Below are 27,920 nucleotides of genomic sequence, written 5' to 3' on the forward strand. Positions count from 1 at the left end.
AGGGAAAAGCTGAAACTGTGCAGTGTTGAGGGACTTGATCTCTGTTATAGACGATCTTGTGGCACAGTAGAGTCCAAAAGTCTCCACCAGTTCATTGCTTATTGTTCTCTGTGTAACTGTTGTTCCTGCTGCTTCCAGGTCGTCCTGCAACTGTTCCAGTGACTGCTGTCTCTTACCTTCCCTATCTTTAATCTGAGAGCACATTGTGAAATTATGTGTGGTTCACCTATCATTCACTATCTTTAAAAAAAAAATCATTCTATTTTATTAGTCACAAAAGTCTGATTTTGTTTACTAAATCCAAGTGCCAATATAATGCATAACATAGAGATGACTATTCTAAATGCAGTCCAGTGTTGGTCACTGTGTGATGACGTTTAACAGCGTCTATTAGGAGGATACATGTGTACACGGCATTTCAACAATTAAGGAGATGGTGTGCAGACAAGATAATATATTATGTCAGTAGAAAAGAGTAAATTCAAAACTTTCTAAACATTCATTTTTCCAAAAGTTACAGAGAATTGTTATAGAAAGGGAAAGTATTGTTAAAGAAAGGAGGATGTTAAGTAATAGACCACTTTTCGGATCACTGAAGCTATCCGAAATCCCTGCAGAAGCTGAGCCAGACTGCAGAAGAACTGTTACAACGTCTCCAACATGCTCGGAACAACCTGCCAGATGATTTCCGTATAAAACTGTACATCAGTGCATACAGCAACTGATTAACTGCTATTTTAATAGCAAAGGGTCTTTATTCCAAACATTAACTTGATTTCTTTTACCGCTGTATTTCCTTTTCACAGACTTTTTTTCTGTACATAGGCCTAAGACATTTGCACAGTACTGTAATTTCTCTAGATCATCATAGCTGGAACTAAATGCCACAGTGCAGATCTTCAGGAACAGACTGGTCCTATGTATAAAAACACAGAAAACATCTACAGCTATGATGTGAGGGTCTGTACTAAGCCTCTCTCCTTTAATAATGAGTGTGGTGTAATTGTCTGTGTATATGCTACATAAACTATGTGAAGGGTACAATACCTGGGGTTGACCTGGCTAACAGGGATATTAAGACGAGCAGCGATGTCCTCCACTGTCTCGTTGCCTTCAGAGATGATACCTACTCCCTTGGCGATGGCCTTGGCTGTGATTGGGTGGTCGCCTGTCACCATGATGACCTTTATGCCAGCTGATCTGCATTTGCCCACAGCATCAGGCACCGCAGCACGCGGGGGGTCGATCATAGACATCAGACCCACAAAGCAAAGATTATCTGTCTGGAAGTTCACATCATCTGTATCAAAAGCAAACCCTTTAGGGTACTGGTCCTCGGGCAAAAACAAATGGCAGAAACCTGCATAGACAACAGGAAAGAAAAAGACAGAGTCAGTTCAGTCTGAGGTTCTCCCAGTAAAGCCCCTTTCACACATGCACTGTTCTAAAGGAATTCAAACACCGTTAATGTTGAAATCCTGGAAAGATTTGCATGACAATCAGCATAGACATGATCTAGTACATTTCTGAGGTCCAAAAACTTCCATGGTTTAAAAGACAATACTATATTGGGAAAGAGGATAACGTCCACGTGGCAGCGGGGGGTGGGGTCGAGCATCAGTTGTGGACGGAGAGAGGGGATTAAACCAGCAGGTATCGAGTGACTGTTCTCACCTGTGTGTTATTACTCGCAGCCAGGTGGAGCTGGCAGAGCTAACACAACACACACACAACACACACACACATACACACACACACACACAAAACACGCGAGCGTGTGTGTGTGCATGCACTTGAAATTGAGTTTAAACTTGAATGTCAGACAAGCAGCGAACTGCTCTGTATTACTGGTTTTGTTGTTTTTCGTTTATGAGAAGTGTGCTGAAAAGCCCTTGCACCGGATAAAAAAGGATATAAGAAACCCGAAGCTCTGTCAAAATCTCCAGAGTCCTCCTTTCTACCCACACACACACACACACACACACATGCGCACGCACACGCACACACACCAGGTTCTACAGTCCAGTTGCATGTTAAGACAATTTGAGGCAGATAATTTTATACATCAGTACATTGAAGCAACAATAAGGAGGAAAAAAAATAAAGAAAGAAGAAGAAGAGAGTGTCTGGAGGGAGGAGCCGTTGGCCATTGGTTCAAATTCATCAAATGAATGGTCACACAAACTTTATCTGTTTAACAGTATGCCATAAAAGTTAGAGATTTTCTGTGTGAGATTTCTATAAGTAACCTATTTATGCATGTGCATTTAGCTTTGACATGTGTGTGTGTGTTTGTGTGTGTGTGTGTGTGTATAATAATAACCTTTATTTAACCAGGTAAGTCAATTGAGAACCAGTTCTCATTTACAATGACGACCTGGCCAAGAGGCAACACAAAAAGCAGGTACAACAATAAAGACATTATACAATTACAAATAACACAATTATAAACAGTGACATAAAAACAAACAAATAACTAAAAACAAGTACAATGATCCTGTACTATTGACTGAATTAAATTTTTAAAGGAAGTAAGCGAAATGAATGAACTAAGCTTTAAGGTCTGCTGCAGATGATTCCAGTCATCGGTAGCAGAAAACTGAAAAGAGGAACGACCAAAGGAGGTACGGACTTTAGGTATGCAGAAATTAATAAAACTACTAGAGCGCAAATTATGACTTGTATTATGAATATTAAGAAGTGACTGTAAATATAGCGGAGTTTTCCCAATAAGAGTTTTGTAAATAAACAAAAACCAGTGAATTTGTCTACGAGAATGAAGAGAAGGCCTGTTCAATAAAGAATACAAGTGACAATGGTAAATAACATCCAGTTTATGAAGGAGAGTTTTTGAAGCAAACGTATAAACTACATCACCATAATCCAGAATTGGGAGCACTGTCATTTTAACCAGAAGCTGTTTTGAAGAATGCGTAAAAGAAGATTTCTGTTGAAGACCATACATTTTGTTTTATTTGTATTTAAAACTAAATGAAGACTAGAGAAAGCATGTTGGATGCGAGTAAAACTGGCCTGCAATAAAAATAGTGCAGTAGTCAGGGAAGTGTATAAATGATAGGGTCATCAGCGTATAAATGTATGTGAGAATCACCTGCATCAAGAATAATGTTATTAACATAAATATAGGCCCCAATATGCTTCCTTGTGGGAACCCTTTAAATAGGGGCAAGGGATCTGACAGAAGCCCCTCCACCCTCACTGATTGTAAACGACCAGAACAATAACTCCAGGCTTAAAACCAGGCCAGACAGCTCTCAGAGAGTCCTATTCCTCTTAGCCTATCCAGCAATATTTCATGGTCCACAGAGTCGAAAGCCTTTTCCAGATCAACGAATGCAGCTACACAGTACTCCTTCTTGTCAATGGCACATATAATGTCATTGAGAACCTTAAGTGTAGCAGTAATACAGCTATGCCCAGATCTGAAGCCAGACTGAACCTGATTAAGGACATTATAAGTCTCCAAATGGTGCATAAGCTGCTTGTTGACCAATTTCTCTAATATTTTAGAGAGACAGGGCAAAATGGAAATGGGTCTATAACAATTTAAATCTGAGTTATCACCCCCTTTAAAAAGTGGGGTTACAGCAGCAGATTTCCAGTCCCTCGGGAAGACACCAGTTTGGAGAGAAAGATTAAAAATGCAAGCGATTTCTGAAGTGTATTTCAGTGGATAAATGCTATTTATGTAACTGTGGGCCTATGAACCCCAGATAAGTGCCAGAGGCACTGAGATTCACCAGGGTACCTCCGTGAGCACATGCTCACACATACCTTGCTGATGACGACAGGCAGCATACAGTCTTTTACAGAGCTTTTACTGCTTACTGTGTGCACAGCACTTCTGACAAGCAGTTTAAAAGAAAAAGCAAAACAATGCACCACAAAGATTTCTAACTGACTTAATATCCCTCAGTGTTCATTTTTGGGCTCATGCAGCCACTTACAGCTCACTGCACAGCTCATAAGGGACAACACGGAAATGTGGGTTAGACAACAAGGACACTTATAAATATAAACAAAAAGGTATGTATTCATAAATATAAACTAAGATATGTTCAAAAAACAAAGTCAATAGGGAAAAAGTATTCAGAAACCACAAATTAACAATGTTAACACTTTGTTGCAAAGCCTTTGTTGGCAATTACAGCTTTGATGTCTACAGAAAGAGGTATTGAGGCTTTTACAGCATTGTTGTTCAGTTCTGGCCCATTCCTCTTAGAAAATCATCTTCAATTTCCTAAGGTTAGGAGGATCATTCTGATGGACTTGCAATTCTAAAATCTTTCATAAATAAAGCCAGGAAATCTGCCATGCAAGCGCCTTCATTTACTTATTTAGAAACCAGTCCTCAGATATTGTGGGTGTATGTTTGTGGTCGCTGTCTTGCTGAAACCTCCATCGTCTCCCCAGACTGAGCTTGATGAGATTAAATTCTCATTTCATGCCAGTACATCACTCCATTCATGTTTCCTTCAATGATGTGTAAAGCCTCATTGCAGTTTGCAGAGAAGCAGCTCCATATCGTGACGCTCTGACCTCCGCACTTCACTGTGGATATGGTTTTCTTGGGATCATACGCACAACCTTCCTTTCTCCAAATGTGGCGTGCTGAATTATTGCCAAAGAGTTTCGTCTTCAACTCCAAATGAGTTCTGATTTGTCTAAATGCATCTCTGTGCTTCTCTCTGGCAGAGTAGTTTTCCTTTAGGTGTATAGACTAATCCGATATGATTAGTGGTGGTTCCATGAATTTTCCACCTGCATATAAGCAAACCAGTTGTACTGGGATGTTTAAGGTCTTTGCTACGGCTCTGTAGCTTTTTTTCCATTTGAGTGTTGTTTAATAATGATGCCCTTTAGGAAGCTTCTTCACCTTCACCATGATTGCTATTTGTTGCGTGAAAGCGTCTCAACCAAAGGCAACGTCTTTTATAATCACACCACATGTAATTTGCTGGAGAATTTTTTGCAGTATTTATAAACTTGATTTATTTTTATATAACCTTTACATATATATTGAGAGTTATAGTTACAGTTGTAGTTGTCATGTCCACGTCAGAATCGGCATTGGACTACAGCTCCCAGAATACAACGTGGCCTCCAAACATGGCCACCAAGGACTACAACACACCGCCATCACACTATCACGTTCACCCGATTACTGATAACACACCTGTGCACAACTGCAGCCTCACAGAATAAAAGGACTTTCAGTTCACTTTGTGAAGTATTCGTGCTGTGTTGATTTTCACTAGTTGTTACCAAGCCTTTGAATATTGATTGTTATCCTGGTTTTTGATCTCGTTTCTGGTTTTCTCGTCTTGCTCTTGCCTGACCTAGTTTATGCTGTTTGTTGATCGCCTGATCTTTGCCCGCACCTCGACCCTGTTCTTGAATCTCGTCTTTATTTTGTTTGCCGCAATTATTAAAAACCTGTCACCCTGCACTTGCATCCTTGCCTACTTGCCTAACAACAGTATCAGAATACATTTTCCCCTATCAATTTTGTTTTTTAAATATACCTTTATTTATGCTTATGAACACACACTTTTTGTTCATATTTATAAGTAGAAAGTCAAGGGGTTGTATGCACTGAAAATATGTTAAATAACAAAAACAAAAGTGTCTAAATACATATTCCCCCTTATTGTAGAATGAATATCCTAAATAACTTCCCATTCATAAAAAGAGATTTGCACTCATAGTTTATTAGACAGAGGCACCATTTTATAGATGTCTTTTCTGTTCAGGGTTCCTCGTGGTGTTGATCTAGGCACCACTTCTCCAGAGTCAACTAGAAAGGCTTGTAGATCTGTGGATGTTATGGTTTTGGATTACTTCCTCTCTGTGGCCCTGGGTGAACTTAGGATATCAATTTCTTGGCAGGGTTACAACTGTTTTAATAATATGTTAAAATTTATGTTCTCAGGTGCAAGTATTTTAAAGTGTTTTGGTACAAGAATATGAGGTTTTGCAAGAAAAAAGTACGCATACCTCAGGACAGCATAATATAGGAAAAGTTTTTCAAGCTATCTTTCTGTTGATGTTCCCTTAATAAACTCCCCAGCAAACATTCTAATATGTGTAGTTCATGTACTTATTGAAAGTATACATATTTGTCTGAACATATCTGAACATATATGTTCAGGAGGGATTTATGTCCAGGGCATATGAAAATTGAAGCACTTTCTATTAATCAAGTTCTATAAACAATCACGCACACTGAGGATGTGTCCCTACCACGTTTTGAAAGTGTGGTCTGTTAAAAATATTTCATATAATACTTAGCACCACAAACTAATCCTAATAGCTTTTTAAAAAAGTTCAGTCCTAGTTATGATGAGAGTTGCATCTCATAAGGCTGATTTATCCTTGCTGTTAACTACACATAGGCAAGATGGCTGCGTATCCTGCAGTCGTTTGGCACGTCGCTTGTGCATGTCCTGAGAAATTACTGTGACGTGTCTGCATGGTGCAATATCAATGTAAACAGTGGAGGCAGTGTAACGCCATGCGGCACTGTGTCTGCTGCTGACGAAACAAACTAGCATAGTGTCTCAAATCGGATACCTATGTACTATTCTAGCCTGTTACTAAATACTAACACTAACAGATTTCCTATTACAGTTAGTATTTGAATTTTAAACAACTGTTTTGCATACTTGTCTTCTGGATTTTATAGATTAGTAAAAATTTTTGAATGTACATTGAGAGTGTTTGCTTTGAGATGCAGCCCATGACAACAATCTTGTCAACCGCAGAAGGTTTTCATATAAGAGTTAGTGTGTTTAACATCACTGTGCATGAAATCACTAAATGTTACAATTCAGCCTGTAAGGATGTTTTGGCTCTGACGTCCCAACTAGTGGATGCTACTTTTAATACCCTAGATTTACATAAGATACGCAAGGGAGTTTGTGAACAATGAAGCTCGTAGCTGCGCAGCTGCATGCACACATGTACATGAGATCAAACTGAAGTATATTTGCACCTTTAGCTGGATTAATACATGGCTCTGTGGCTGGAGTTCGTTTGCCCTCAACACAATGAACCACTCTTTCTCTTCACTTGAATTTCCTCCCTTTTATTGAATAGCAAAGGAAAACCATTCAACCACCATAACAGCATGTAGTCACAGGCCCACCAGTCAAAGCGATGGCAGGAGATGTAGAATACACTGATAAACAACACTGAATAAGAAACTGGCCAGCAGGGAGAATGAGATGCACGTGCCACGTGCTGATGTGAATGCACGTGCCCTGTCAGTCAGAAGGGGTGAAACAGAATTACTGATCTTACCATTGTGCCTTTACTTAAGTGCGGATTTCTGCTTTATATCACAGAAGATGAAAACTCTTCCAACTCTTTTTGATTCAGCCAAAATGTATCCTGTGTCCGAATTGTAGGCTTTGGTATCAATATGTCAGTGTTCCCAACAATAATAATGTCTCACTCACCCAGGACTCTCTCTCCCAGTCCTCCCAACTCCAGATAGGCGTTCTGGAAGGCCTCCTTCATCTCCTCATCCATGGGCTGCTCTTTACCCTGCATCATGATGGTGGAACAACGTTCCAGAATACGCTCTGGGGCGCCCTTCATCACCAGCATGTAGCGGTTATCATTTGTGTCCTCGGTCTCATGCACTGAAAGCTGGAAAAGGAATAAACATATAAAACATTTAGAATACCTGGACTGCATCGTATCAGACACGGTCTCCAACACTGTTAACATTCCCACTGATTAAGAAAGACAACATCTGCTACAAGTTTCCTAATCTCCAAATGTTTGTGGGTTTATGAGGTAAACACAGCAAATGTAAAGAAATCTGGTGGATAGTCCTCTTAAGATACTCTATGAACCATCAATAGACTGTCATGGACCAACCTATCAACATTTATCCTGTCTCAGTATGATATTTATCTGTCTTTCAGCATCTCATAAAATGTACCAGTACAGTTCATGTGAGCTGAGTCTGAAATTGTGATAGGACTGAGGACAAGTCTATGATGTACTAAACATGAACTTGACCATCCAAATAAAGTAAAATAGAGACAAGTTGAGCCAATAGAGAGTGTAAATACAGTCTACTAATACTAAACAACAACAACAACGATACACTGCAAAAACTGACATCTTACCAAGTGAAAATATCTTGAATCTAGTCATCTAGTATTTGCTATTATAGGATTACAATAAACCAAATATAAGATTATTAAACCTATTATGAAACATTTTTACTCATTTTAAGCTTCATATATTCTTACAGCAGATAGATATCAAAATAAATGCTTAAAATTAGCAAAATTATCTGCCAATAAACGAGATAAATCTGACAATATTCAAGATATTTTCACTTAGTAATTATTTTTTTGCAGTCTAAACTGTTATCATTAACGAGAGGCAAGGGGTATTCGGGTATTCAAGCCCCAGCACCACCAAGCTCCTCAGCTTGTTGACCTCTTAAACAAGGCCCTTAACCCTCTCTGCTCCAGGGGGCGCTGTATCACAGCTGACCCTGCGCTCTGACCCCAGATTCCTAACAAGCTGGGATATGCACAGAAAATAATCTCATTGTACTGTAATGTAAATGTGAAAAATAAAGGCTTCTTCTAAACTGATATAATCTTTAGAATGAATATAATCTTTAGAATGAATTGAGGACCTGACAGTCTATAGAAAGTTTGATGACTGTAGAGTGTCTACAATGGACTATCCAAAAAAAAAGTGTAATTAACGTTCGGATGAGCACACAGTCAGCCCAGGGCCTTAGGAATGTGAGTCTCTGGATGAGGGAGTGCATACAGCTCCTGGAGATTTACAGGGATAGTGAAGAGAAGCCAATAAATATTAAAAAACGTTTGTTTTCTTTAGTTTAGGTGTATATATCGTAAATGAGCCCACAAATAGCTGTTTGTAAAATTTATTACATTGTCTATATAAGTTACAGTGGAAAGTGCTCAAAGATTAAAAGTCGATAGAGTCATAGCATAGATTGCTACACCTTTTCACTCATTACCAGTCTAACACCAATATAGATTAGCCATAGCTTTCATATGTAGGTAGCAGGTAATGCTATTTACCTGCCAAGATTCCACACTATAATAGTAGGTAGATAATATTTTAATATACAAAAATCATTGTTGCATACGTACAGCATATTTACTGTAAATCATTCAAAACTGCAGAGTTGAACCAGAGAGGCACTACAGAGGCAGAACTGCACATGCTTTTTCAATTTTAATAGTTGGGATGAGTGTACTATATTTTTCACCAGGTTGTGATTTATTCTACTAAAGCAATTCATTTAAATAAATGAGAAGGACAATAAATGTTTACTGTTTACTGCTTCCTTCCTATTAGAAAACCTAGTACTGGGGCTTCCCCTCCCCCAATCCTAAAAATCTGCCTTGTAATAAGTGTCTAATTGTCATTGTAATTCCAATAATTGAACCTAAAGCAATTACTCACCTGGTACTTGTTGGTCGAGTTAAAGGGAATCTCAGCCACCTTCTTGTTCTTGTCCCTCATGGCTTTGACCGAGCCACAGGAGAGCTCGATACACTTCAGCAGAGCTGATTCAGAGGCATCACCAGCCACATCCCGCTTGAGAATTGGCAGAGACTCCTGCCCTGCCTTAAACACTGCCCTATTACAGAGTGCCGCCACACGGGCCAGTGACACCCACGTCACAGATGTTTTATCGAAGGATGTCCCTGAAATGAAAGTGCTTTTTAAAATAATGTTTTTCAGCTGCAAGCCCTAACCTTAATGCTGCTGATGTGAAATGCATTTATGTTCCCATACATAATCTACCGTATATTGTGACAATGGGCCACTGCACCACTCACCAAAACGGCCACACGCCCCATGACGAACAGAACATGGCTACGGGGAGAAGCTGGATGAGCAGCACAGCTGGCAGTGACTAATCATTTTAGCTGCTTCCTCTCTCCTGAGCATGAAAGCCCAGTGTGCACAGAGAGAGGGGAGCAGCTGCTGGCATGCCTATAACAGTGCTTGTTCTGCGCCTTTTTTTTCTAGACTCTGACGACGAGCCGCTCCCTCCACCCTTGAATTATCATGGGGCCGATGCCTCTAGCTCCCGTGACTACACATCACTAAGAACACTCTCCGAACAAGCACCAGCCTAACCAGCACATCCAACTTCTTCATACCACTTCCCCCTCCTGCCTTAAAACTGAAATAAATGACCCTCTGGGGATTTTTGTTCACTGTACCACCGTGTCTGTGTTCTGCTGTAGCTGCATTGAGTCACTACAACATTCATGACATAGCTATATAACATAATCTAACAATATGTCTGCATATATATATATACATATACACTATATTACCAAAAGTATTCGGTCACCTGCCTTGACTCACATATGAACTTAAGTGCCATCCCATTCCTAACCCATAGGGTTCATTATGATGTCGGTCCACCTTTTGCAGCTATTACAGCTTCAACTCTTCTGGGAAGGCTGTCCACAAGGTTGAGGAGTGTGTTTATAGAAATTTTTGACCATTCTTCCAAAAGCGCATTGGTGAGGTCACACACTGATGTTGGTCGAGAAGGCCTGGCTCTCAGTCTCCCCTTTAATTCATCCCAAAGGTGTTCTATCGGGTTCAGGTCAGGACTCTGTGCAGGCCAGTCAAGTTCATCCACACCAGACTCTGTCATCCATGTCTTTATGGACCTTGCTTTGTGCACTGGTGCACAGTCATGTTGGAAGAGGAAGGGGCCTGCTCCAAACTGTTCCCACAAGGTTGGGAGCATGGAATTGTCCAAAATGTTTTGGTATCCTGAAGCATTCAAAGTTCCTTTCACTGGAACTAAGGGGCCAAGCCCAACTCCTGAAAAACAACCCCACACCATAATTCCTCCTCCACCAAATTTCACACTCGGCACAATGCAGTCCGAAATGTACCGTTCTCCTGGCAACCTCCAAACCCAGACTCGTCCATCAGATTGCCAGATGGAAAAGCGTGATTCATCACTCCAGAGAACGCGTCTCCACTGCTCTAGAGTCCAGTGGCGGCGTGCTTTACACCACTGCATCCGACGCTTTGCATTGCACTTGGTGATGTGTGGCTTGGATGCAGCTGCTCGGCCATGGAAACCCATTCCATGAAGCTCTCTGCGTACTGTACTTGGGCTAATCTGAAGGTCACATGAAGTTTGGAGCTCTGTAGCAATTGACTGTGAAGAAAGTCGACGACCTCTTTGCACTATGCGCTTCAGCATCCGCTGACCCCTCTCCGTCAGTTTCCGTGGCCTACCACTTCGTGGCTGAGTTGCTGTTGTTCCCAAACTCTTCCATTTTGTTATGATAAAGCTGACAGTTGACTGTGGAATATTTAGGAGCGAGGAAATTTCACGACTGGATTTGTTGCACAGGTGGCATCCTATGACAGTTCCACGCTGGAATTCACTGAGCTCCTGAGAGCGGCCCATTCTTTCACAAACGTTTGTAAAAACAGTCTGCATGCCTAAGTGCTTGATTTTATACACCTGTGGCCAGGCCAAGTGATTAGGACACCTGATTCTGATCATTTGGATGGGTGACCGAATACTTTTGGTAATATAGTGTATATAAAACGTTGGGGTATATGAGTAGAGAAGGTGCAATATTAAAATATTCCAATGAAAATGTTGATGTGAATGCAAGTGAATGGAAAGTAACGGCTCCCTAATAGCTTTCATTTAATATTATTTAGTAGTTCTTGTCTCACCAGACTGGTCCTCAGTAGTGTCGGCCTCATGGATCTGATTATCGAACCACATATGGGCCACAGTCATGCGGTTCTGTGTCAGGGTGCCAGTCTTATCTGAGCAGATGGTGGAAGTGGAACCCAAAGTCTCAACAGCTTCAAGGTTCTTCACCAGGCAGTTCTTACGAGCCATGCGTTTAGCTGTAAGGGTCAGACATACCTAAACAGAGAGACAGAGAGAAAGAGAGCAGGACAGAGCGAGAGGACCAGAGGGGTGAAGACAGGAACAGAATGAAAACCGAGAGAAGAAAAGACAGAAAGTAAAGATTGCAGTAGTTGGAAAGGCAGTAAAAGGTTTTAGGATGTTAAAGAGGATGTAAAAAATGTGAGAAAAAGAGAGAAAACAAAGAAAATCATTATTAGTGAAATTCCATCAGACATTTTATACTGACACAGTGCATTCCAGTGCACTTGCAGATCATTCAAGATTGAAGCCAGTGAAAAGCAAAGCTTAAACAGCAAAGCACAGGTGCAGCACAGCTACAGCTCAAGCACATTCTGGATTTACAGCACAGTCAGCAAGCACAGGTGAGTCCAGCACAGCCAAGCCAAGCAACAACAACAGCCCACAACTGCAAGAGTGTCAAATCTCTCATAAATCACTGCCATCAGCCAGTGCAAGCAAACTACGTCTCCCACAGTGTAATACTTTTTCAGCTTTTCACACTGGCCTAGGCCTTCAACAGTGAGAGTCTGAAAAATGAGGACAAGAGAAAGAGAAAACACAAAGAGACAGCGATAGAGTCACAGTCATGAAGAGTTACAGAAAGAGAGGAATGAAAAGAGGGTACAAAGCCACAGAAGACAAAAAGAGTCACAGAGCTGTCACAGACACACACTGTCACAGGAAGACAGACGGCTAGAACAGGAACAGGACATTCACCAACACCAAGGAATAAAAAATAGCACTGATTCTACGAAACCAATTTAAAAAAAGAGTAGTTGTTGGGAAGAATTAGAAGGAACCAGAGAACTACAAAGACTAGCTTATTAAAACACAGGGTAGAAAACCTGTATCACACACACACACACACACACACACACACACACAGAGGCACCAACATTGCTAAGAGAGGGAAAACAAGATTTTTATCACAAAATCTTGTGCTATTGGACGACACAGCTTGGTGCTGACAGCATATATAATAAAGGGAGTATTGTCTGAACAGTAGTTACCTATGTAACTGGTTCTATGAACACCAGGGGCAGTGAAAATCACCTGGATAACCTATGCCCCAATGTCATGAGGAGCCAACCAACCTTATGACTGAGCAGAAAGGTGTTTGGAGATGACCACACTCATGCCACTGGGATAGATGCTGTTATGCTTGTAGAATATGGAGAAGGTATGAAGTAACGCTCAGCAGCACAGTCTTTCTGAAGCAGCCTGCCTCTAAATAATGACGAAGAGACACTCCTTGTAGAGTGACGTCACAGGAGGGAGTGTGCTTCCGGCATGCCTGTACACCACGGTTCCCTAACTTTTTGGGCAAATGATCCCAAATGGACATTTTCTGTGACCCCAAGCCTTGACCACCCTATTTTTTTTTAATTCCATATTTATAATTAAGGACTACTGTAACATTTGAACATTTTATTATGTTAGTAACATACAGACATGGCCACAATGGATTTGAAATGAGGCAATCAAGATGTGATTAAAGTCTAGACTTTCATCTTTAATTCAACGGGCATAACAGCCATTTTTTTTTTTTTTTTTTACATATTCCCTCCATTTTCACAGGCTCAAAAGTAATTGGACAAGTAAATGATAGCAAATGGCTTAGTGGTTAGAATGTTTGCCTTTCATCTCTGGAGTTGGGAGTTCGAATCGTGTACGCGTGGAGTTTGCATGTTCAGTAGATTTGAAGGCTACATGAGAGATTTTTAAAAGTTGAACACTGTAATAGAAAACCCGGTTAGTGTTAATACTTAGTGTTAACACCACCAGCATTTCGGACAACCCCTCTAACCCATTCCATGAACGCTTCACCCGCGTGCCATCTGGCAGAAGCTACAGGAGCATCCGTCAGATTCCTCAACACCCTGCTGCCTCCCAGCGCTCACCTGGACTAGCCAAACACCTAACCCTGTATGATTTAATACCACTGCACACCTGCACTTTGCAAAGCTGCATCAGTTACTTTATGGAACACTAAATGTATTGCTGCTACTATATCAAATTTTTACAGTTTACAGCCCATGTTCTTTATTTTTAGTATCCTGTGTATCTATTGTTCTGTTCTGTGTATTTATTGTCCTGCACTCATCTCACATTGTTGTGTACCTGTGCTTTATGTAGTCTTGCGTACTGTTCTGTGTTGCACCATGGTCCTGGAGAAATGACATTTCGTTCCAATGTATACAAACTATATAGAAGAATGACAATAAAAAAAAAACAACCTGACTTGACAATACTCAGTAATAGAACATAAGTATGTGATTTGAGACACAATGCTAGTTTTAGTGGAGGTAGATAGATGAAGAAATTTGTCCATTTTATAGCTGAACACCTGTGCAACTGCAGCATGTCAGGATAGTCAAACGACTAAAATAGCACTTAAAAGACTCCAGTACAAGGGTGTGATCTCACACAGGGCTCTTGTGGAAGCATGATCAAACAGTGGTTTATAAGTGAGGCACACCCAGTGTGCTGTGGCACACTGCAATAGTCACTATATTCACTTTCAATGGCTAGCATTCTCAATGAATTTAGCAGCACACTGAGGAACTGTGTGGTCTGCTTTGGTACTAGGGAGCTTCTGAGTTTACTGTGAGACTGAGCGCCATAATGTATTCAAGGATGGAAAACCTGTCCCATACGGTCTGCTCCTTGGTGGGGACACATAGGAGTCATTCATCCAAATACAGCAGTACCCTTATGCCTCTGGCCATCAGAGTTGACAGGGCCACCTGCATGCATGGTGGGTAAGACTTTGACTTGGAATGCCCGAACATCTTAGTGGTGGGAGGTCACTGTTGGAGCCCAACTCATGATGTAAACGTGGGATTGATTTAAGGTTCATGGCATTCAGGATGCCACGTGGCGAGGCCATATAGTTGCACTGGTTTCTAGTTTCACAGAACTGTGACCTTCTCCACGATTGACCTTGACACATAGGGTAGGTTTTTCATGGTTGATTTACACATGTATAGCAGCACAGACTTCCATAAACTGGACTGGCGGCGAGCTTAGAGGAGCTCCGTCACAGAGGTGTAGATAGCTGCAGGTGTTGACAGGTCCAGGTGATTCTCCCCGTGCCTGGAGGTTAGGGTTCTAGGGATAGAACTGATATTTGCAATCTTCAGAAATGTTTGAATTTATAAGTAACCAACTGAGTATATAAGCTTACTTTTGTTACAAAATTAATTAAATTCATATCCAGTCTGCAGCTGTAACAGATGTTACACATAATAAATTGTCTAAATTATAGTGAAGGATATGTACAATTTATTAACTAATTTTTTTCTGAAAAAGCAGAAAAGCATAGTTTTCAGGTGGCTGTAACAAGGGGGCATTCACTGTAGCACGGGGCAAAAATTGCATAAATGCTAAACCATAGATGTTGGCACCTCCGCACGCACGAACGCGCGCACACACACACACACACACACACACACACACACAGTCTGACACACAGCACAATGTGTACTGTTGCTTCCACCCACACAACAACAAAGCAGTTGAACATAGATCTCACATTCACAAAAAATGTCTGAGGAAGGGGTGTGCAATACTGACAAAAAGCGATATCTCAATATTTTCTGGGATTTTGTTGATAACGATAAAGTAGACGATATTTTGCATCCTTCGAAAATGTGTTTGTAAAAGTCTTATATTTTCTCACTCTTGTTAATAGAATATTAACTGCTTACTAATGATAATGAAAACAACATATTTAAGGAAAAGAGATATTATTTAAAACTGAAGCATTCAAGTAAAAGCAATACAATATGGTTTGAAACCATCTCTCTCAACCGCTTGAACTAGCACCATGTCTTTTGCGTTGAAATTGTTATGTCTTGCCACCTGCTGCTTTTCTTGCCGTAAGGTTTGTGTTGGTACTTTGGCTGGTTTAGGCGTGTCGTGGACAGCTGACTCCTGAAGCTTTTAATAGTCTTCATATTCTGTGCGGTGATTAGTTAGCGGGTGATAAAAAAAAGTAAGTTGTCAAGCTGTCTTTAACAGCAAACGATTTCCGACATAGTTTCCAGATCGCCGTCTTCTGAGCAACATACATCTTTTCAAAGCCAAACCACCTGCAGGCAAGTGTGCATGTCCCACATCTAGCAATTAAATCTAATGACATAAATTGTGAAGCTGGTGGTGTCTATATTTTGTCTCCAGGCGCTGTTTGTTCACTCATTTTTAACTTCAGTCGTGCATTTTTAGGCCGCTACGCTAGCTTAACTTGCACACTGCATTCTAATAGGCTACTTCTAATAGCAGTGAAAGCGTGGACACTCAAGGTGCGTTTTTTATTGGTTTTTGCAAAGTGAGTGACTCGATAGTGTCAGCTCGCACATCGTTAAAACTACAATTAAAATATTTTCGTAGACGATACATATCGCACACCCCTAGTCTGAGGCCAAAATAATCCAAATAAATAAAATATCAAAATTAAGAGACTCTCACAGTGACAGTGGCTAGGAGTCCTTCAGGCACATTTGCCACAATGATGCCAATGAGGAAGATAACGGCCTCCAACCAGGAGTAGCCTAAGATGATGGACAGGATGAAAAAGGTGACTCCCAGGAAAACAGCCACGCCCGTGATGATGTGGATGAAGTGCTCAATCTCTTTGGCGATGGGGGTCTTGCCCGTCTCAAGGCCGGAGGTCAGAGTGGCAATGCGACCCATGACAGTTCGATCACCAGTGCACACCACAATGCCGCGCGCCGTACCTGTGTAACAGAAAGTAACACAACACTCAAACTTCAGTGTTTTTATGTTGGTGATTATGTTTAACTTGCTGAATTTTTTACACCGGATATTCCAGCAGGTCTGCTATCAAAAATAAGATACAGTTGAAATTTTCTCATTTTCTCTCATAAAAATAGTAGATCTTGAGAGTCTATAAGTATACCTCACAAATCATAGTTATTAGTATTCCTTGTAATTTTAATATTATTTACTAATCACTATAATTCACTTATCAAATATTAGTATAATTTGTAGACAACTGTTTGACAGATTCACAACTTTTTGATTATTGTGTCTCGTTGTCCTATGTACTCCACTTACTCCAACTATTGTGTTCAACTGTTGCTCTTCTCCCTACAGCTATCTTGCACTTGCTTATATTTAGCTCTAGAGTGCTTGTTTTCCTGGCAGCATCTCAAACAGCTCATAGCTCACTTTGGATAAAAGCAACTGCTAAACCAGTAAAGGTAATTGTAAATCACTAATCATGCAGTACAGTCTATTCTGGAACAAATTAGCTATATTTTATATTGGTTATAGATGCAGTTTCACACCATTTTGTGGCTGAAACAACTTATTGTTTCAGGGTCCCAGATTCGATCCTTAGCTCAGGTTACTGTCTGTGTGGAGTTTCTGTGTATGTCATCCCTGTGTCCGCATGGGTTTTCTCCAGGTTCTCTGGTTTCCTCCCACATCCGAAAAACATGCCAGTAGGTGTGATGTGGATTGGCTAATATATTTTGCCTCTAGGTGTGAATGTGTGTGCACATGCTGCATTGCAATGGACTGGCATCATGCCCAGAGTTGAGCTGTTCTCACTCTACTCCATGCTCGCTCTATAATTGTTCTGTTTATGAGTGAGGGAGGGGCAGATTTTAAAAAATCCATTTGAACAGAAGTTATCAAAATGAATGCTGTCATTTTTTTGATCCATAGTTTTCAGTCCTTTCCCTGATTAGAATGTCATTAGCAAAATTAATCTGCACTATCAGCAACCAACATACAATAATTCAAAATATTTAGTCAACAAGTAGAATTAGACACCAACAAGTCCTTTAAACATGTCCTTTTCTTCCCGGGGGTATAAATATGGCAGTGCACATATGTAAAATCCCTTTATTTATGCATTTATTGTGCAGCAATTTGGTTTAATTTGTTTAAACGGCAGATATGTTTGAAAGGCAGTGAAAAGGACACTGTGTGAGGAACATGCAGAGGAAATGGGAGAGCTTGTTGTCATGACAACACGATTTCATCATCCATTTCACAGCAGAATGAAAACAAAACCACAGCATGAAGCAGAGTTGCATAAAAAGATTAAAGGAAAGCATCCAGAAGATGGAACAGTGAGGCAGTTGCTAGGACAACTGTACCTTCAACACAGTTGGTTGAGAAAAAGGCAATGTTGCGGGTCTCCAGGGGGTTGTCATGGGTGCAGTCAGGTGACCTGGTCTGAGGCTCAGATTCACCTGTCAGTGAGGAGTTGTCAACCTGAAACATGCAGAAAACATTAAATACCATGTCAGTTAAAAATCCCTATAATAATATCATGCGTATTGTCTTCACAAACCTCTACAGGCAGTTTAACAGCAATATTATCGAAAAGAAAACAGTAAGCCAACTATCAAAGGCTTACTATACCAGGTCTGAAAGGCTAAATTGTGTTTGTGTGTGTTATGTAACTGAATACGTTATTCAGATTGAACAGATAATGCATCCTAAACAAACAGAAATACAGATACGAATAACACGCAGAGTATTGTTATTGCTTTTTTTGTTGTTTTTTTTGTTAAAGATTGCCAGCTTTGCTGAAGCTCGTGGGGAGGATTTCCAGGTTTCAGCAAAATTCCCACCCTAATTTAACTCATAAACCAAACAAAAAGATTTCAAATAAGACCAAAATTTTTCGGTACAGGAAAAGATAGATATTTTTTCTTCTATTTTGTCTTTTTGGGGGAAAAAGTGAACAGCGGTGTGCATTTCTGATTTGCAGTGTATATATGTAATATGTGGCAATTATATGAGAAAACTGGCAACATGCTCACGGAACTTACAAAAAAGAGCAAGCTCATTAACATTCTGTAAGTAGGAGATGCAATATCTTCTTCTTCTTCTTCTTTCGGCTTTTCCCTTCAGGGGTCGCCACAGCGAATCATCACTCTCCACCTCTCCCTATCTTCTGCATCCTCAACACTTGCACCCACTAGCTTCATATCCTCATTTATTACCTCCATATACCTCCTCTTTGGCCTTCCTCTTTGCCTCCTGCCTGGCAGCTCCATGTCCAACATTCTCCTACCAATATACTCACTCTCCCTCCTCTGAACATGTCCACACTATCATAATCTGACCTCCCTAACTCTGTCCCCCAAACGTCCAACATGAGCTGTCCCTCTGATGTACTCGTTCGTAATCCTGTCCAACCTTGTCACTCCCAAAGAGAAGCTCAACATCTTCAGCTCTGCTACCTCTAGCTCTGACTCCTGTCTCTTCCTCAGTGCCACTGTCTCTAAACCATACAGCATGGCCGGTCTCACCACTGTCTTGTACACCTTCCCCTTGAGTCTCGCTGATATTTTTCTATCACACAGAACTCCCGAAACCTTTCTCCACCCATTCCAACCTGCCTGCACTCGCTTCTTTACCTCTTTCCCACACTCTCCATTACTCTGGACTGGTGACCCCAAGTACTTAAACTCTTGTACCTTCTTCACCTTTTCACCTTGTAATCTTACTGTTCCACTTCCCTCTCTTTCATTCACACACATGTACTCAGTCTTACTACGATTGACTTTCATTCCTCTTCTCTCCAGCGCAAACCTCCACCTCTCCAGGTTTTCCTCCACCTGCTGTCTGCTCTCACTACAGATCACAATGTCATCCGCAGACATCATTGTGTAAGGAGACTCCTGTCTGACCTCCTCTGACAACTGGTCCATCACCATAGCAAACAGGAAGGGGCTCAGAGCCGATCCCTGATGCAGTCCCACCTCCACTTTGAACTCCTCTGTCTGACCTACAGCACACCTCACCACTGTCCTGCTCCTCTCATACATGTCCTGCACCACTCTGACATACTTCTCTGCTACTCCTCACTTCCTCATACAGTACCACAGCTCTTCTCTTGGCACCCTGTCATACGCCTTCTCCAAGTCTACAAACACACAGTGCAACTCCCTCTGACCATCCCTATACTCCTCCATCAAAATTCTCAGAGCAAAAATTGCATCTGTTGTGCTCTTTCTGGGCATGAAGCCATACTGCTGCTCACAAATTTCCACTACCTTCCTTAACCTAGCTTCCACTACTCTTTCCCATAGCTTCATTGTATGGCTCATCAACTTTATCCCCCTATAGTTACTGCAACTTAGCATGTCACCCTTATTCTTAAAGATCAGCACTAATAGACTCCTTCTCCATTCCTCAGGCATCTTCTCACTCTCTAAAACCCTGTTAAACAAACTAGTTAAAAATTCCACTGCTGCCTCTCCTAGACACTTCCAGACCTCCACTGGGATGTCGTCGGGACCAACTGCCTTTCCACTTTTCATCCTCTTCAAAGCCTTCCTGACTTCATCCTTTCTAATCTTATCTACTTTCTGTTCCACAGAGGTCACCCCTTCTACTTTTTTTTTCCCTCTCATTTTCCTCATTCATCAGCTCTTCAGAGTACTCCTTCCATTTCCTCTGTACACTCTCCTCACTTGTGAGCACCCTTCCATCTCTATCCTTAATAACTCTAACTTGCTGCACATCCTTCCCATCTCTGCCTAGCTAACCTGTACAAGTCTGTCTGTCCTTCTCTAGTGTCTAACCTAGTGTACAACTCGTCATATGCCTCCTGCTTGGCCTTAGACACCTCCCTCTTCACGCTGCGCTGTAGCTCCTTGTATTCCTGTCTACTCTCTTCAGTCCTGTCCATGTCCCACTTCTTCTTGGCTAACCTCTTCCTCTGGATACTATCCTGAACTTCCTCATTCCACCACCAAGTCTCCTTTCTTTCCTCCTTCCAGATGACACACCCAGCACCTTTCTTCCAGTCACCCTGATCATTTCTGCTGTAGTTTCCCAGTCATCTGGCAGCACTACCTGATCACCCAGAGCCTGCCTCAACTTCTGAATAAAGACTGCCTTCTTTTTCAGCTTCCACCACTTGGTTTTCTTCTCTATCTCTATCTTTGACCTCTTCTTCTTACAGACCATCAAAGTCATCCTACACACCACTATCCTATGCTGTCTGGCTACACTCTCTCCCACTACCACTTTACAGTCACTAATCTCTTTCAGTCTGCCTCTTCTACATAGGATGTAGTTTACCTGTGTGCTCCTACCTCCACTCTTGTAAGTCACTCTATGCTCCACCCTCTTCTGAAAATAAGTGTTAACCACAGCCATGTCCATCCTCTTAGCAAAGTCCACTACCATCTGTCCTTCAAGGTTCCTTTCCTTAACTCCAAACTTGCCCATCACCTCCTCATCACCTGTGTTCCCCTCACCAACATGTCCATTAAAATCTGGTCCTATCACCACTCTCTCACCCATGGGAATACTCTCTATCACCTCATCTAATTCACTCCAGAATCTCTCTTTCTCCTCTGACTCACACAACATTCAACATCACCCCTTCAATCTCTAACTTCAGACTCATCACCCTTTCTGACACTCTCTTCACCTTCAGAACATTCTTCCCAAACTCCTCCTTCAAGACCACACCTACCCCATTTCTCTTGCTATCTACACCATAATAAAAGAGCTTGAATCCTGCTCCTATACTACGAGCCTTGCTACCCTTCCACCTGGTCTCCTGTACACACAGTATATCCATCTTCCTTCTCTCCATCATATCAGCCAGCTCTCTACCTTTCCTTGTCATAGTACCAACATTCAGAGTTCCTATTCTCCTATTCTTCTATCCTACATTCTTACCTTTCCTCTTCTCTCTCTGTCTACGTACTCTCCTCCCTCCTCTACTTCTTCGACCAACAGTAGCCCAATTTCCACCGGCGACCTGTAGGTCACCGGCGCCAATGGCGGTCGTTGTTAACCCGGGCCTCGACCGATCCGGTATGAAATTCAGAGTACTGACGATTCGCATGTTTAAATTTGGCAATGTTTTACGCCGGATGCCCTCCCCGACGCAACCCTCTCTATTTATCCGGGCTTGGGACCGGCACAGAAGCCACTGGATGTAATATACTCATGAAAATTACAGGCATTATAATGAAAATAAAAGACCTCATCAGCAACACATCCAGCAACTGCATTCAGCTTTATACTTAATTGTGTAGCCTAAATAACAGATAACACAATATAGGCCACATCCACTTCTGTTTTAAATCAAACACATACGGATATATTGAGCAATAAAACAGATACAGAAGATAATGGCATTGTGTCACACCCCTTGTGTGTGTGTGTGTGTGTGTGTGTTTACCTTGCAACCATGAGCAGAGATGATTCTTAGATCAGCAGGGATCCTGTCTCCTCCTTTCACCTCCACCAAATCTCCAGCTACCACCTCCTCAGCATTAATCTGCAGCTTCTCCCCCTCACGGATCACTAACGCTTGCTATGTCACACACACACACACACACACACAGACAGAGTCAGAATGGAAATTTCAGTTGCAATTTATACATATAATAACTTTGAGAACTTTTGTAAATCACAGAGCAAGGAATTAAACTTTTACTGAAAACAAAAAAAATTTACTTCGCATTTATTAGTGAGCGGTTAGCAATACCTGGGGCACCATGTTTTTGAAGGACTCCATGATCTTTGAGCTCTTAGCCTCCTGGAAGTAGGAGAAGCAGCCAGTAATGATAACCACAGCAGATAGGACGATGCCCAGGTACAACTGACAAAGGGACAAGCAAATCCAAATTAGGATGATTAAATGCATAAGAACATAATTTAATTATTTTGAGGGATAGTTCACCCATTCCAACCCTTTCTTGTCTTTCTATACGTGTTTGCATTTTCCTAAGAATGCAGTGGAACCAGGAGCAAGTGGCTCCCCAGCACTAACAAGTCCTTGTCCTTATCCATAAACCCACTCATTCTTTTCTATTCCTCTCTAGCCTCCCCAAATGCTTCTGTCTCCTGCCTCAACTAAGCTGTGTGTATCCTCACGTTGTCTCCAGCTGGTTCGTCTTCTGTGACTGCCTGGATGGCATAGGCCAGGAAGCAGAGGATGGCTCCAATCCATAGTAGGATGGAGAAGCCCCCAAAGAGCTGGCGGCAAAACTTAACCCACTCTGGGGTAGTGGGTGGAGGAGTGAGTGCGTTTGGACCATCCCGGGCCAGAAACTCAGCTGCTTTAGCATTAGTTAGACCCTGGAGAGAAAAAGAGAGAGACAGTGAGAGTGAGAGAGAGAGAGAGAGAGTGTGTGAGACCTGTATCACTATGTATAATTCACTAAACATGTTCTCACACTGCATCAGAATAATTATCCTGTCTCATAGCTTTAATTATTAATAATCTTTCATAACACTCTCTTGAATATAAGCATCATTTTCTCATTAATCATTAAGTAACTGACACAAATTCAAAGGTTCCATTGCTTCCAATATACAGATCATTTATTAGATGAAATTTTGTGACTTATCCATACTGTATACACTCAATAAAAAATACACTCTTCAGCCATGAAGATGACTACAGTCACTTGCTAGGATCAGCACTCCGAGAGTAGAAATCAACTGCTGGCAGGTTTTTTCTGGTTTCTTTTTTATGCCACCATGACCTGCTGTTTTTCTCTTTTCTCTTGTGTCGGAGAGTCAAGCACACTGATTTGTTTTGAGAGCTTGTCAACCAAATAAGCCCTGCCCCTAGATTACGGTGATGTCAATGCACATGACTTAAATGTAAAGTCAACTCACATTTTTTTTGGAAGACATGCAGATAAAAGGACATTAGTTTTGTTTAAACAAAATAAAAGATCATTTAGGATCAAGTTTTTGTTACATTTTCCAATTTTCCTCAGATATAACTCATACTGCTGTTGCTCCTCAAAGCCTCTGAACTACAAAATCCTGCTGCTGTTACTCTCCAGGGTCGTGTGGCATAACACTGAACATGGACATAACAGAAAAGGATTGTGAACTATAGGCACTGCACATGGCTTTTTTTTTTTTTTTGCTATTGAAAGTATGTAAGTTTTGCTTGGTCTCCCATCCAGTAGGCAGCTAGAATGAGTCAAAGGATACATAAATGATCAATAAAACCCACCTGCACAATGTCAGTGTTGAACTTTCGGCATACTTCCTCAATGGACATCTTATGCTCTGTCTAATATATAGAAAGTGGCATGAGATTGAGAAATATTATAGACATAGAGTAAGAGGGAGAAAGTGAGAGGGGATATTTAGGAATTTATTAATCACACTGAGGATATCACTTTGTATCAAACAGTGATAGAAGGACATTAGCATATGTTGCAACTTATTGATTTTGCAGCCCAATATTCATGTGTTTAAAAATACTCAAGTACCAATTTAGCGCTGGTATTCACAAGACTGATCCTATCTCCATTTACGCTCCACACTTTCTACACTGGTCTGGTCATTTCGGATTCCTCTTTCCTTTTATAGATATTGTTTCTTGTTCTTATTTGGTTCTTCTATGTGGTTTAAAAGTCGGGAAATTATCAACCATGTAGCTGTCAAAAAGATCAGGACTAAAGAGGAAATGTAAATTCAGTAACGTAGATAATGTGTTAATAAAAAGTTCTTATTAAATAAAGACTTTTGTGTCAGAACACATGAACAATGTGAAAGCCAACAATACACCTAATATGCCATTTGCTTAGTAACTGGCTTTAAAGACAGCTGTATAAAGAATAAGCTACTGAACTACATAAAGGTGACGATAATTTATTTTTCACGTGGCTTACTGCAGTCGTACAACGGTATCGGCATTGTCATTAAAAGGCCCATTTAATGTGTTGATGTACATGTTACTGATGTAGGTGAGCCGATTCCAGCTCCTGAATAGTTACACTATATGGCCAAAAGTTTGTGCACCCCTGACCATCACACCCATATGTGCTTGTTGAACGTCTCATTCCAGATTTATTCCCCCTGTGTTTGCTGTTATAATGAGCTCCACTCTTCTGGGAAGCTTTCCACTAGATGTTGGAGCGTGGCTGTGGGGATTTGTGTTCATTCAGCTACAAGAGCATTAGTGAGGTCAGGCGCTGATGTTGGGATGTCGAGGAGGTCTGGGGTTCAGTCGGTGTTCCAGTTCATCCCAAAGGTGTTCAGTGGGGTTGAGGTCAGGGCTCTGTGCAGGACACTCGAGTTCTTCCACTCCAACCTTCACACACCATGTCTTCATGGAGCTCGCTTTGTGCACAGGGGCATTGTCATGCTGGAACAGGTTTGAGCCTCTTAGTTCCAGTGAAGGGAAACTGTAAAGCTACAGCACACAGAGACTTTCTATACAATTGTGTGTTTTAAACTTTGTGGTAACAGTCTGGGGAAGAAGCACATATGGGTGTGATGGTCAGGGGTGCACATACTTTTGACCATATAGTTTATTTTTCCCAAGGTTCAGTACATCAAATGGAATATGTAATCAGTCACATTCCCATTACTCCAGATTTCTTTACACTATCATCACTCAAATGCATATAATAAGGGAGAGAACCGCACTTTGTATTTTGCTGCATACACAGTGCTTTAACTGTGCTTTAAGGTGGACATGCCTGTTTAGTACGTAACATGCTTTATGCAGTCTAAATACATCTGAAAATGACTGCAAGCAGCTTCGTATATACTGTATCCTGCCCTGTGTAGTTACACCATCTGTGTTTCCCTGTGACTTTGGCAAAGCTTTAAATATTTACTGTATATCACAATTATTAGCCTGGGTTATCTGTTCCCCAATGTTTACCCGCACCTAGTCCCCTGTGCATTTCCTTCTGTATTTGCTTTTTCCAGTTCTAGTCTTGTTTCTTATTGTTTTGACTTCTGAATGCCTGCATGAATTAACCCTGTGTCAGTATTTTGACCACTGCTCTGTGAGCACGATTCTCAGATGGCCGTCAATAAGTACTATTTCAGTTCTACACATAAATATCCTGCCCTGTACTACTGCACCTGTGTTAAGCTAGATCATACTATCTAGTACCAAAATGATGTTCAATTTAATTCAAATCTTTATTTGTATAGCGTGTAGTGGACATTATCACAAAGCAGCTTTACAGAAATATATAAATTCAGGATATAAATTTTAAACTTACAAATTTTTTAATTTATCCCTAATGAAATGAAATACCAATGTTACCAACAACCTTTTTATAGCAGTCATAACTCATAGATAAACTGTGAGGCGGTCAAATGAATCAGACTGAATATACCATAGAACACAAAGTTTTACCTCAGGAATAACTAATCTGTAATAACGTGAGAATGTGTGTGTTTTGTGTCTTTACATATTTTTTTTATATTTTAACAACAAAAAATATGTTCTTATTCACATGCTGGTCCACACAGATTACACATTTTATCTGAGACAAAACCACAAATGTTTCTATTGGTCAGTGCAGTTAAGGTTAGACTTTGATTTATTATAATTCAGCAGGTGTGTTTTGGTCTTACCAGTGGCACCTCCTTCTTCAGGTCATCAAGATCTTTCCCTCCCTTCTTCTTGGGAGACTCCTTCTCATCGTTGTCCTGCGTGGTTGCCACGCGGTAGCTGTCTGACCGTCCGTACTGGGGGGGAAAGTAAAGAAAAAGTAGAATGAGTCCCGTTCATTCAGCAAAACATTATCCAGGACTACTGACCTAACAAAATGAGTTGGTATGTACAAGCCAACCACCATTCTTCTTATCTTTCTGCAATGAAGAGTCCTGAGGTTACACACTTTTTGATGTTACTCTAAAATTAATTACATAATTAATCACTTTGGTATTTCTACCTTCTATCTTTTCTACCTTCTATCTTTTATTAACCATTAATGTTATAAATAATATAATTATACCGCGGACCCTTAAAGCAAACTTTTTCACTTTTTCACCGCATGCTGCTACACAACGCAAACAGACTCCCGAGATGGAAGTGTCAATTTTATTTTGTGTGTGTGTGTGTCTTTATGACAAATGTGGAGCTGGTAATTACACTGAAATGTACTGCATCTACCAGCACATCCTGTATTATTAAATTGAAAACAGAATTCAGATTAAATGAAAATAATTTGCCATGAATGAGTTTGTATGTATTTGCTGTATACTGGGTTTTTTGACAGTAAAATGTGTTTATTATTAAGAAGTACAATTAAATTATCAATTAGTAATTGTCTGTTTCCTTAAATATAACTGCATAATTACAAAAATAAATCAAGAAATATTTTTATTTCATAATTTTATGTGCATTTATTAAACTGCAAAACCTCTTTCCTATACCCCGCCTACATTTCCTTCCAACACACACACACACACACACACACAACGACTGGCTGATGATCTCATCTGTGCTAATGAGTTGAGGAGACAGGCTACTGATTTCATGACACCAGCCATGCGCTGATGATTCATTCTTTCTCACCATTGGAGTTTCTTATTTTAAGTGAGCTCTGTGCTAATCCTGTAGCAGGACACCTGACTGAAATCTGTGACGCACTCCACAAACACGTAAAGATAATTTCACAGTGCTATAGTGGGGAAAACACATCAACACTGTCTCTGCACATTCCTATTTGTACAGACTGTTAAAAGCTGTAAAAAAAAAAAAAAAAAAAAAAAAGTGGGAGGATCTTTATTTCTCAAGCAAGATTGCCAAGCAGGTTCTACCTGAACAAACCTGCTTGTCACACGGTCACAACAAGCCATCATTATCTTCCAAAGTGCTTTGGAAATGTCTGTTTTTATGAAAGGGGAAAGGTTTTTATGGTCTCCTGCAATCCTATGTCACTTTTCTTAATGTCAGTCTGAATGTCACTTGATATGACAAACCTAGTAATCTTTATAGCCTTATAAGGAATGTACAAAATTGTATAAAAAACTTGGTATGAATTGCAGAGTTGTTTCTGTTTCATAGACCTGTCAGATGACAAAAATTAAAAACCTCTATTAAAAAAAAGCACAAAATCATTTCCATTAGGCCATGTTTACTAGTAGTGTGTGTGCGTGTGTGTGCGTGTGTGTTTGTGTGCATGCATGGGTGTGTGTGTGTGTGTGTGTGGTGTGCATATGT

At 40.7% G+C, this 27,920-nt stretch overlaps 1 protein-coding gene across 1 annotated transcript in view; it reads right to left on the reverse strand.

Moving 5' to 3' along the window:
- atp1a3a (ATPase Na+/K+ transporting subunit alpha 3a) overlaps positions 1–27,920 on the reverse strand; it is a 42,247-nt gene that overhangs the window by 8,131 nt on the left and 6,196 nt on the right. The window contains exons 2-12 of the mRNA XM_026927874.3: positions 26,327–26,440; positions 23,955–24,014; positions 22,856–23,059; positions 22,467–22,580; positions 22,158–22,292; positions 18,097–18,214; positions 16,436–16,704; positions 11,761–11,959; positions 9,493–9,737; positions 7,482–7,674; positions 1,048–1,360 (exon numbers count right to left, since the gene is read on the reverse strand). Of these exons, the coding sequence (XP_026783675.1) occupies positions 1,048–1,360; positions 7,482–7,674; positions 9,493–9,737; positions 11,761–11,959; positions 16,436–16,704; positions 18,097–18,214; positions 22,158–22,292; positions 22,467–22,580; positions 22,856–23,059; positions 23,955–24,014; positions 26,327–26,440 (1,964 nt within the window). The remainder of the gene's footprint in view (positions 1–1,047; positions 1,361–7,481; positions 7,675–9,492; positions 9,738–11,760; positions 11,960–16,435; positions 16,705–18,096; positions 18,215–22,157; positions 22,293–22,466; positions 22,581–22,855; positions 23,060–23,954; positions 24,015–26,326; positions 26,441–27,920) is intronic.

The sequence above is a fragment of the Pangasianodon hypophthalmus genome, chromosome 29, assembly GCF_027358585.1.
Source record: "Pangasianodon hypophthalmus isolate fPanHyp1 chromosome 29, fPanHyp1.pri, whole genome shotgun sequence".
Lineage (NCBI taxonomy): Eukaryota > Metazoa > Chordata > Actinopteri > Siluriformes > Pangasiidae > Pangasianodon > Pangasianodon hypophthalmus.